Genomic DNA, 12,425 nt, shown 5'->3' with positions numbered 1-12,425 from the left:
GCATCCAACAAGTTTTTAGAGTCACAAGCTTGATGTAATCATTGCATGCTAGGCATATGGTACCCAATACTAAACTTTTGACTACTTTAATACACAAGTGAATTTGTCCCAATAATTCGTACAAAAAGTGCTGTAATTTCTAAACGGTTCCCCCGAAATGTCAAAGCTGACAGTCTGCACTTTAACCTCAGTCATTGTATCATTTCAAATCCAAAGTGTTGGAGTACAGAGCCAAAACAACAAAAAGGTGTCACTGTCCCAATACTTTTGGAGCTCACTGTACATGTTCCTAAGACAATTCTTACTATAAGACTCAAAACGTATACAGTGCCTCAAAGTGTGTAACTGTGAGCTTGGTTTAAAGCTGCAATATGTAACTTTTTTGGCAACCCAACCAAAATCACATAGAAATGTGTGTTATAGATATGTCATTCTCAATATAAGCAAGGCTTTCGACTCTGTCAACCACCGCATTCTTATTGGCAGACTAAATAGCCTTGGTTTCTCAAATGACTGCCTCGCCTGGTTCACCAACTACTTCTCAGATAGAGTTCAGTGTGTCAAATCGGAGGGCCTGTTGTCTGGACCTATGGCAGTCTCTATGGGGGTGCCACAGGGTTCAATTCTTGGGCCGACACTTTTCTCCGTGTATATCAATGATGTCGCTCTTGCTGCTGGTGACTCTCAGATCCACCTCTACGCAGACGACACCATTTTGTATACATCTGGCCCTTCATTGGACACTGTGTTAACAAACCTCCAAACGAGCTTCAATGCCATACAACAATCCTTCAGTAGCCTCCAACTGCTCTTAAACACTAGTAAAACTAAATGCATGCTTTTCAATCGAACGCTGCTGGCACCCGCCCACCCGACTAGAATCACCACTCTCGACGGGTCTGACCTAGAGTATGTGGACAACTACAAATACCTAGGTGTCTGGTTAGACTGTAAACTCAACTTCCAGACTCACATAAAGAATCTCCAATCCAAAGTTAAATCTAGAATCGGCTTCCTATTTCGCAACAAAGCCTCCTTCACTCATGCTGCCAAACATGCCCTCGTAAAACTGACTATCCTACCGATCCTTGACTTCGGCGATGTCATTTACAAAATAGCCTCCAACACTCTACTCAGCAAATTGGATGTAGTCTATCACAGTGCCATCCGTTTTGTCTCCAAAGCCCCATACACTACCCACCACTGTGACCTGTACGCTCTTGTTGGCTGGTCCTCACTACATGTTCGTCGTCAAACCCACTGGCTCCAGGCCATCTATAAATCACTGCTAGGCAAATCCCCGCCTTATCTTAGCTCATTGGTCACCATAGCAGCACCCACCCGTAGTCTGCGCTCCAGCAGGTATATCTCACTGGTCATTCCCAAAGCCAACACCTCCTTTGGCCGCCATTCCTTCCAGTTCTCTGCTGCCAATGACTGGAACGAATTGCAAAAATCTCTGAAGCTGGAGACTCTTATCTCCCTCAATAACTTTAAGCATCAGTTGTCAGAGCACCTTACCGATCACTGCACCTGTACACAGCCCATCTGAAATTAGCCCACCCAACTACCTCATCCCTATATTGTTATTTATTTTGCTCTTTTGCACCCCAGTATCTCTATTTGCACATAATCTCTTGCACATCTAGCATTCCAGTGTTAATACTATTGTAATTATTCTGCACTATAGCCTATTTATTGCCTTACCTCCATAACTTGCTACATTTGCACACACTGTATATATATTTTCTGTTGTATTTTTGACTTTATGTTTTTTTACCCCATATGTAACTCTGTGTTGTTTTTATTGCACTGCTTTGCTTTATCTTGGCCAGGTCGCAGTTGTAAATGAGAACCTGTTCTCAACTGGTTTACCTGGTTAAATAAAGGTGAAATAAAAAATAAATAAATAAAAAAGTCTAAGAAGCGGTAGATCTGTTCTACAGTTGAAGTCGGAAGTTTACATACACTTAGGTTGGAGTCATTAAAACTCGTTTTTCAACCACTCCACACATTTCTTGTTAACAAACTGTAGTTTTGGCAAGTCAGTTAGGACATCTACTTTGTGCATGACACAAGTAATTTTCCAACAATTGTTTACAGACAGATTACATTTGTGGGCAGAACTGAAAAAGTGTGTGTGAGCAAGAAGGCCTACAAACCTGACTCAGTTACACCAGCTCTGTCAGGAGGAATGGGCCAAAATTCACCCAACTTATTGTGGGAAGCTTGTGGAAGGCTACCTGAAACGTTTGACCCAAGTTAAACAATTTAAAGCCAATGCTACGAAATACTAATTGAGTGTATGTAAACTTCTGACCCACTGGGAATGTGATGAAAGAAATATAAGCTTAAATAAATCATGCTCTCTACTATTATTCTGACATTTCACATTCTTAAAATAAAGTGTTGATCCTAACTTACCTAAGACAGGGAATTGTTACTAGGATTAAATGTCAGGAATTGTGGGAAACTGAGTTTAAATGTATTTGGCTAAGGTGTTTGTAAACTTCCGACTTCAACTATATGTGCGCTATTTTATGCTTTGTGTTCTTAAGTTTCGTTTTTGCGTCTTTTATTTTCAGTTTTGTACACCAGCTTCAAACAGCTGAAAATACAATATTTTCGGTTTGGAAAAGGTATTTCACAGCGGTTTAGATAGTACAATGATTCTCTACAATATACCTGCTTGTTTTGTCACAAACTGAAATTAGGCAAACTATTAGAATTTTAGCAACCAAGAAATAGCAGCGCGATTTCTGCATAGTGCACCTTTAATGTCTGTTGGGTAATGTGGCTTGCGGAAGTCTGCATTCATGTATATGGACAGAATATCTTTTCATATTACATCTTATTCCTGTATTCACCCTTTGTTGTTTTCTTGATGCATTCAGTGATTAATAAGAATGTGGCTTTGTGCAACATTAATTACAGTCTATATTACCCATCTATATACCCTTAGTCAATTATAATTGAGAGAAATAACCCAAGCATTATAAAAGGATGAAGGATATACAGTTCATTTTATTTGGGTTTAGTAGACATCATTAAGGAAGTGATACATTGTCCACATGCTATCATACCAATTCATTCTAATCAACACAATTTATTGTAGTCAGCTGGAGCATATCTCACAGGCGGACAACAGCAGCACTCCCTCATGCAGGATTTTAATTTGGCCTGACACTTGGGAGTGCTATATCCTGTCAATGCCAGTCTGTTGTGTAACACCTGATTGTGTTGGGTTTAAAAACAAATAACAAATTATAAAATCATATGAATCTCAGGTATAAATGGGGTTCTGGAGGTTGGTTTTACTTAATGCCAACCAACATGTGGATCCACCAGTTGGCCTGCACCGTCCAGCCCAGTTCCTCGCACTTTGCTATCTGTTGGTGGAAGTGGTCCCGTGCCTCGTCCTCGCCCTTGTCGTCCTGCAGTGCGTCCCGGAGGTAGCGCATGTCCTCTGCAGCGCTGAGCTCAGGGATCCCCGTCAAGAGCATGAGGGAGAAGAGGGTCACCAGCAGGCGAGAGTGGGAGCGCAGGGACAGGTAGGCCTGGGTACATGTGTCCTGCAAGTGGGGAGAGAAGAACCACTCGTTTGACACAAACACACACTTACGCAAACATACAAATGCAGAAGGATGGACAAAATAATAAATAACTCCAACAGTCATTTAAAGTCTTCACATTTAAAAGAAAGTGAGGACCTTCAGATAGGCTGCTTACCCTGAACTTCTGGAAGTAGAGGCTGGGTTGACCTTTGATCCTGCCCATGACGTAGAGAAAGTCAGGAGTGAGGACGAAGGGGACCCTCTCCCTGCTGACCCCCAGGAACCGTTTGGTGTTCCCCAGGATGTGGCCAAAGTCAATGTGAAAAAGATTCCCTTTGGAGCAGAAAAACATGCTTTACATTTTTAAACACACCACTCACCATATCAAGAGGACAGTGAATCAATCAAATGTATTTTATGAAGCCCTTTTTACATCAGTAGTTATTACAAAGTGCTTTACAGATACCCAGCCTAAAACCCAAAAGAGCAAGCAATGCAGATGCAGAAGCACAAGGGACAGGATAAATCAAAGGACAGGCTGTTTCATTAACACTGATGACTTTGCCTTGATTTTTTTACATTGCAGGTACTGCACTGACAACTGAATTTACATGCTTCTATCTACTCAGAATATAACAACACAAAACTGCTCATCTTTATTTTGGTCTTTGAACACAAATTAGATTTTGTCAAACAAAAAACAGATAAAGCAGAAAAGGTGAACCCGACATGAGTGAAAAGGTCACCAAATATGTATATCTAGTGCTGTGTTACTCAACTATGTTCCCTTAAGGGTCACTGTGAATGTTTGAGCAGCTTGTCAAAATAAACTGTAGTTAGTACATCTAATTGGATGTGGGTTCGTTTCCCACGGGGGGCCAGTATGAAAAAATACAAAAAAATTATAACATGTATGCATTCACTAACTGTAAGTCGCTCTGGATAAAAGATGTACATATTTTTTACCATTATAAATATTTATATTGGTACATTTTATTAATGGAAGTTATTGGTCGAAATGAAAATCTGCATAGTGCAATTAATTTGATTTAATTAGGTTTCCAGGACCAATGGATGCATCTGTTTTTCCTCATGAATACTTCCCATCCATATGTGTGATGGGTCTGCTAAATGACTAAAATGTAAATGTAAATGTCTGCACCCAGGCTACAATGGAAGGTGACCGTTGCATGGGAGAATAAATGTGTTTTGGCTTCTATGCCTTCATCAGTGCTCTACAAGCACTGGTACGGACTAATGAAGCCATATAAGTCGAAATATGTGCTGTTTTCTGTTTAGAATTTTTTTGCACTTTGCACTAGCACCTTTTGTTATGCTTTTAAGCATGTATTAAATGAAGTTTATTTTTGCATCTCGGGCCTCCTTGGTATTTCCTTTTCATGGTTTGAGTGCGAGTACCTAGAATGCATTCATCACATTTTTGGGGGACAAAATAACACTCCTCTATGCTGTGTCTTCAGTTCTTCTTTTCTGTTAGTGAAAGGTATAATGGAATAGTATAGTGAAAGGTATGATACTATTCTCATTCTTACCTTGGTCTGTAATCATGATGTTGTCATTGTGGCGGTCCCCTATCCCCATCACATACGTGGCCACGCAGTATCCAGCACAAGAGTTAACAAACCTCTCCATAGCCTGGTAGTGCTGAGATTAGGTGGGAGAAGGTCAGGGAATTGTAAAAGCATGAGCAGAAAATGTCACTGGCGAAAAGCAAATTACTTCTGTACAGTCTCTCTTAAACTACTGTATCATGTCTAAGATTGAAAAGGGATTTGTGGAGCTAGGAGGTATAGCTATTGATCCATATTGAGCTATTGATCCATATCTGATATGAGGGAAGAAATTGTGATATTTATGTGTTATTTACAATCTCTTGGAGTGGACATTTCCCCTTGAGCCACTCAAACAGGGCATCGTTCTTGAAGGCTCCTGTTGTGCCTCCTTGGATCCTCTGCAGGGCAGCAATGGTGACGGCATCTCTCACAATCTCTATCATGCCTGAAAACAGATAACTAAGTGGTTTTCAATTATTATGACAGTGCATTTTCGAGACTGAATATTGAACTATTGTTAATTACCTATATTGTGTCCTGTAGAGATGCAGCCATAGGGCACTAGATTCAGATCCAGTGATTTCTCCTGCCATATAAAATCCATCACCACCAGTGTCTGGAAACATCATAAAAATGATCAATCAAATATAAGTCAAACATTACCTAACGATTGAATAAGATACGTTTTAAGACATATACAGTGGCTTGCGAAAGTATTAACCCCCTTGGCATTTTTCCTATTTTGTTGCCTTACAACCTGGAATTAAAATGGATTTTTTGGGGGTTTGTATCATTTGATTTACACAACATGCCTACCACTTTGAAGATGCAAAATATTTTTTGGGGTGAAACAAACAGGAAATAAGACAAAAAAACGGAAAACTTGAGCGTGCATAACTATTCACCCCTCCCCCCAAAGTCAATACTTTGCAGAGCCGCCTTTTGCAGCAATTACAGCTGCAAGTCTCTTGGGGTATGTCTCTATAAGCTTGGCAAATCTAGCCACTGGGCTTTTTGCCCATTCTTCAAGGCAAAACTGCTCCTGCTCCTTCAAGTTGGATGAAATCTTTAAGTCATACCATAGATTCTCAATTGACTTGAGGCCTGGGCTTTGACTAGGCCATTCCAATACATTTAAATGTTTCCCCTTAAACCACTCAAGTGTTGCTTTAGCAGTATGCTTAGGGTCATTGTCACTGCTGGAAGGTGAACCTCCGTCCCAGTCTCAAATCTATGGAAGACTGAAAGAATTTCCCTGTATTTAGCACCATCCATCACTCCTTCAATTCTGAACAGTTTCCCAGTCCATGCTGATGAAAAACATCCCCACAGCATGATGCTGCCACCACCATGCTTCACTGTGGGGATGGTGTTCCTGGGGTGATGAGAGGTGTTGGATTTGCACCAGACATAGAGTTTTCCTTGATGGCCAAAAAGCTCAATTTTAGTCTCATCTGACCAGAGTATCTTCTTCCATATATTTGGGGAGTCTCCCACATGCCTTTTGGCGAACACCAAACGTGTTTGCTTATTTTTTTCTTTAAGCAATGCCTTTTTTCTGGCCACTCTTCCGTAAAGCCCAACTCTGTGGAGTGTACGGCTTAAAGTGGTCCTATGGACAGATACTCCAATCTCCGCTGTGGAGCTTTGCGGCTCCTTCAGGGTTATCTTTGGTCTCTTTGTTGCCTCTCTGATTAATGCCCTCCTTGCCTGGTCCGTGAGTTTTGGTGGGCGGCCCTCTCTTGGCAGGTTTGTTGTGGTGCCATATTCTTTCCATTTTTTAATAATGGATTTAATGGTGCTCCGTGGGATGTTCAAAGTTTCTGATATTTTTTTATAACCCAACCCTGATCTGTACTTCTCCACAACTTTGTCCCTGACCTGTTCGGAGAGCTCCTTGGTCTTCATGGTGCCACTTGCTTGGTGGTGCCCCTTGCTTAATGGTGTTGTAGACTCTGGGGCCTTTCAGAACAGGTGTATATATACTGAGATCATGTGACACTTAGATTGCACACAGGTGGACTTTATTTAACTAATTATGTGACTTCTGAAGGTAATTGGTTGCACCAGATCTTATTTAGGGGCTTCATAGCAAAGGAATACATATGCACGCACCACTTTGAGTATTTTTTTCATTTCACTTCACCAATTTGGACTATTTTGTGTATGTCCATTACATGAAATCCAAATAAAAATCAATTTAAATTACAGGTTGTAATGCAACAAAATTGGAAAAACGCCAAGGGGGATGAATACTTTTGCAAGGCACTGTAACCACTTTTTAAATATCATATTTTCCACTGATCATTTAGCTAGTCTTTCCTCACCTGAATCACCAGCATGTCCTGTCGGAGGTCATCCCCCTTTTTGAAGATGATGCCTACAGGAGGACCAGAGGGGCATGGAGAGTCCATGGAGGAAAACTCAAGCCACAGAGGCTTCTTCTTGGAGGCCATAACCTTGCACCTGTCCAGCTAGGGTTGTGGGGATTGGAGGATTGGGAATGGGATTGGCCAGAGAGAAGCGACCGTTAGCATATTATAATATGAAATGACAAGCAATAGCAGTGATTATTAAAGGTCATGAACAGCTAAAATCATGTTTTTCATGAACCAACATCGGAGAAGGCCAACATCGGAGAAGGCATGTTTGCAGAGGGGCATGGTTTACATAGCTAGTTAGCTACTCTACTGGTGCCAAAATTTGACTGTAGGGTGTCAGCAAATATAATTAAAAGTTTATCCTATTCATCTATGGAAAACATACTTTTACGTTTCCCCTATCATCTGTGTCTGGTGTTAGCCAGTAACTGGCTGGCTAAGTCTTCAGCCAGCATGGAACAAAATGGGGGGAAGGGTCGTTCAAAACTCTGACGCAGTTGTCAAGTCAACACATCACAAGAGACATGTCAAATTGGAGATAATAATTTATGCAATTTCAATGTTGTTTGAGTTGCTTTGGTTATCACCTAATTTTATTGAGCTTTTTTACTGCAACACTGCTCACTACACTACATCCAAGTTTCTTGACATAGGCATTTCAAAGAGCTGTCAGTCAATGCGAGCTCATGAATATAAACTCCCCGCCCAATCAGCCTCTTTTCAAACGTCCTGGTAGTTAGCCATGAGAGAAAAAGTACTTCAAAAGGATATTTTACATGGGAATTAGAATGACTGTTCGGGACCTTTAAGAGAAATCAAGTTCAATTTCAACTCAGTACTCATTGAAGTTAGAGTGTAAAATATATGGTGGGTTAGAATCACAGTAACTTGTTATTGTGACCCTGACAGCAACAACACATTCTGGCTAAAATGTCCCTTCTTGCCATACAGACACTGAATTAACAATACCAGGATTCTGCCTGCTCTGATGCGTGGGTCAAAGGGCACATGGAAGTCCGATGGGAGATTACATGTCCTCAGGAGCTCCTGAAGCCTCTGGGCAGCTGGGGAACAAACACATGAAGTGTTACCAATCTCTCAAACAGCTTTATATGATTCTATCAAATTTCATTTTATAACACTCCAAAGTTCACAGCAATATATTTCTTCCACTTTGACCCAATGGAACTTGTTCTATGTATATTCTATGACATGTTCTATGTTCTACATCCCAGTGGAGCCAGGCCAGAACCACACCTGTGGATGGGAGGTCCGTCTTGTCAGGGTAGAGTCCCTTGACCACGCTGGCCACCTCATGTAGAGCCTCCACGGCCTGCACCTGGCTCATGAAACTGCTCTGCATGGCCTGGCCACAGCCCAGCAGGTAGGCCTCCAGCACCACGGCCATACGCTGACGGAAGAATGGGCAGCCCGCCACCTCACTGCGTAGGTACCAGAAGAAGAAGTGGCCAATTCTCTTGCTCTGTACGCCAGAGGAAAGTTAATTGAATTATTTATTTCTATAGCTTATTTATGTTATTTATGCATTACAAGCAGGGTACAGGTTCACTCCCGTGACCCCAATAAACCATAGTAAATAATTTCCTTGGAAACTAAAACATAGAAGTTCACACACAGGTCACATACTCTGAGAGCTCTTTGGATGAGGAATCTAGCCAGGAAGCTGTCATGGTAAGGCTCCACTTTGAGAGTCTGTGAAAAAGAGAGAAATAATAACACAATACTGGTCACAAAAATCCCAGTGTGCACAGTGAAAAGCTGTCCTTTGTGCTCTTTCAATGTTTGCTGAGCAACATGAATTGGTGACTTATTGATAACAAATGTTACTACCTTGTATTCTATCAAATAAAATAAAATGTTATTACACATGCACCGAATACAATGGGTGTAGACTTAATGCTTGCTTACGAGACAATTGTCCAGTTCTAAGAAATACCAGGTAATTACCAGGCTGTAAAATAACATGTTACCCATATATATCCTAGAATGAAACACTTATTTCAACTTGTTTTTTTCAATGTACAGATGGACAAATCAATCATATGATTCCATCTATTCCATATTCATCCCCTATTCAACATACCTGCACCAGCTGCAGCAGATACTTCAGTATCTCGTCATTAGACAAGCTCTCCAGTCTCTGGACAGCTAGCTTCCTGACCCTCTCATCAGCAAAGTCCACACTGAGCAGCTCTAGGGCCACAGAGACATCCAGGTCCAGAGGTTCACAGTGACTCAGCAGCCAGTGGACATCCTGCACAGAGCTGGGTCTCAGCCAGTTTACGCTGCGCAGGAACTGTGGGAGGTTGGAGGCATACTGGACACTCTCCTCCCTGAACCTCCTCAGACGGGCCCTGTCTGTGGTCACTGGGGATGAGGAGGATCTAGCGAACAGCTCGCTCGCAGTGGTAGACAGGCTTTTATCAGATAAGCTGGAGTCGGGTGAGGATGAGGGGAGACACTGACCAGGAGAGGAGCAGGATCCAGGGGAGGTTGTGCTGTGAGGGAAAACCACGGGGAAACTGTAGCGGTCCAGGAGGAAGGTGATAGCCATGGATTCTGCCACGTGTGGGTTGGTGGCAGAGGAGAGCTTATCCGCCTTATAGGTAAAAGCCTCTTCCTCCAGCTCGGGATAGGCCCACATGTGAAGGGTATGTGGCCCTTGGCTAAGGACGGACCTGTGGTCTATCAGAAGGAGATTCACAAAGTAAAGCAGCTTTCCCTTCCCTCTCTGGTAGTCTGGAGCTTTAAGGCCAGAGGATGGGGCCTTGGATTCCTTCGCTGTGGTACTATCATGGGTGCAAGCATTGATGGTCAGGCCCAGCTTAGCTCCACGGGGAAGATCCCTGAGGAGGATATCAAACTCCAACCACTCGTTCCACAGAACTTCATCTGCAAAAGCCTTGGTTGTGGAACAAACAGAGGTTACCACCTTGCTCCCGTAGAGGATAGAGGCCTCCACGTGGATGAACTGAGGAGGCTTGCCAGGGGGTTGTGGTATGTCGAAGCCCAGGAGCTTCACTCTGAACTTGCGGTTGCAGTCCCAGAGTGAAATCATGAGGATGTCATCCACGTCCTTTCCCTCCAGGGCCAGATCCTCGTGGGAGCTGGAAAGCCCAGTGAAGCTGTCCACCAGGGGCCAGTCTTCGGCCCTCACAGTGTCCTCATCAAGCTGCGCCATGGGGACAACAGACAGATGGAGCGCCTGCATGGACTTCAGACACTGCCGTACCCACAGGAAATCAGAGAAAGGGAAGTCTCCAGAGAGGAACTCCTCCCTGCCACAGACCTTGAGAACCATGTCACCAGACTCACATTCCAGAGCATGGTCTACCATGATTTTTCGGAAGACCTTTATGAGACCTTCAGGTGTTATATTAAAATCCACCTTTACAATGAAGCGCACGTCATTGTGATGCATGGTGACGGACATCTTTCGGCTGAGCTGTTCCTCCTGGACTTTTGGGATGGGGGCTGAGGTAGTCCATGGCTCTGTTGCATAGGCCCTGGGATCCCGCCTTCTTAGCTCTTCCTGGCGGGGAGAAGCCAGCTTCCTGCGTGTGAAGCTGAGCTCGCCGAGCCTATTTGCTGCCACTGTATCCAGGTCAAGGCCAATCAGGTTGACCAGGGTACGGTGGTGGATCTGCCTCTCCTCTGTGTCATCTGGCTTAGGCGACACCACTATGCGAGCTACCTGCCGTCCCCGGGAGTCACGTGACCACGGTACATCCAGAGTCCGGAGAACCTGACAGTCGTCAAAGATCTCATACCAGTCCTCACCCTTGGGGTAAAGCAGTATGAACTTCTCAGGGTCCAACAGGCTTAACGGATCGGGATGGCAGTTCAGCTCTTGAGTTTGCATGCAGATACAAAGACGTAGCTGGTGTACACTGCATTGTGCTGGTAGCCTCACCACTACCTGTACTGTCTCTTGGCTCTCCCCAGCCTGGAGGCCCTTCCCTGGGCGTAACTCACAGATGAACTCTAGGATGTTCTCAGAGCAGCTGGCTCCAGATTTATCTGTTGCAAAATCTGCATATTCCCTAATGCCTTGACCAGAGTTAGATTCAGTCGCCATTCAATCTCCTACACTAACAGGAAAAACATTGATCTAGAATTAAAAGCTTTCCTCATTTTGATACTGTGCACACACACACACACAGTAGCCTACACATAATTCCCACCTTTCACTGAGACAGTTAATCTGAAACTGTAGATTAGAATGACATCTACTTGATGATAGAAAGCTTTACTTTCAGATAAAATATAACAAATCTCACCTGAACAGATTTGTCCTTCCTAGTCCCTTTACCACAGCAACAATGAGTGACTGACTGTGCGTGTACGTACTTAAATAAAATGTCCCCTTCTGTAATCCTCGGATACTTCCTCATTCCTTTGTGAGTTGCTGCCCATAAATCAAGTCAAAGAGACATAAATCCCTGTAATGTCCTGATAAGGAGTTCCTCTATTGTGGTCTGATAAGAGCTTACTGTAAACTGATCTGTTACCTAACATGGAGGAAGAGTTGAGAGGAAGCATTAGCAGTAAAGTCCCTGTGGATTGAAACATGCACCCATGAAAGTACAAAGACAATAACAAAGCATTTTTACATTTGTGCAAACCTGTTTAACTTGATGTCAGTCATAGCTCAAAAGCTTTTCATCCTGGTATCCAAATATTTTTTTAGTGAGTGTGTTTTCACACTTGGTCCCTTTCAGCCACTTTTTGTGAACTCAGTGCTGTTCGCTTAATTTTTTGTGCAGTGTGAACACTCCAAAGGAACTCAGACCCCTCAAAAGAGCCCCCGAAGAAAACCGAAGTGAGACCATCTCTAGAGGTGATCCAAGTTCGATTCGCTTGAATTCCACAGTCCGGTTCCCTTTTTTAGGGCA

At 43.0% G+C, this 12,425-nt stretch overlaps 1 protein-coding gene across 1 annotated transcript; it reads right to left on the bottom strand.

Moving 5' to 3' along the window:
- Nucleotides 1–3,005: 3,005 nt before the first annotated feature.
- LOC311147530 (phosphatidylinositol 4,5-bisphosphate 3-kinase catalytic subunit gamma isoform) lies at nt 3,006–12,091 on the bottom strand. Its single transcript, XM_084184281.1, has 11 exons — nt 11,811–12,091; nt 9,614–11,621; nt 9,157–9,222; nt 8,767–8,992; nt 8,479–8,573; nt 7,456–7,602; nt 5,654–5,744; nt 5,443–5,573; nt 5,108–5,219; nt 3,730–3,887; nt 3,006–3,572 (listed from the first exon to the last, which is right to left on the bottom strand). Exons 2-11 carry the CDS (start codon nt 11,606–11,608, stop codon nt 3,315–3,317), a joined length of 3,279 nt encoding a protein of 1,092 aa, XP_084040407.1. The 5' UTR covers nt 11,609–11,621; nt 11,811–12,091; the 3' UTR covers nt 3,006–3,314.
- Nucleotides 12,092–12,425: the final 334 nt, after the last annotated feature.

This window comes from Coregonus lavaretus (assembly GCF_964263955.1).
Source record: "Coregonus lavaretus genome assembly, chromosome: 20".
NCBI classification, from domain to species: Eukaryota; Metazoa; Chordata; class Actinopteri; order Salmoniformes; family Salmonidae; genus Coregonus; species Coregonus lavaretus.
The sequence above is the reverse complement of the archived record's forward strand: the minus strand, read 5'-3'. Positions and strand labels throughout refer to the sequence as shown.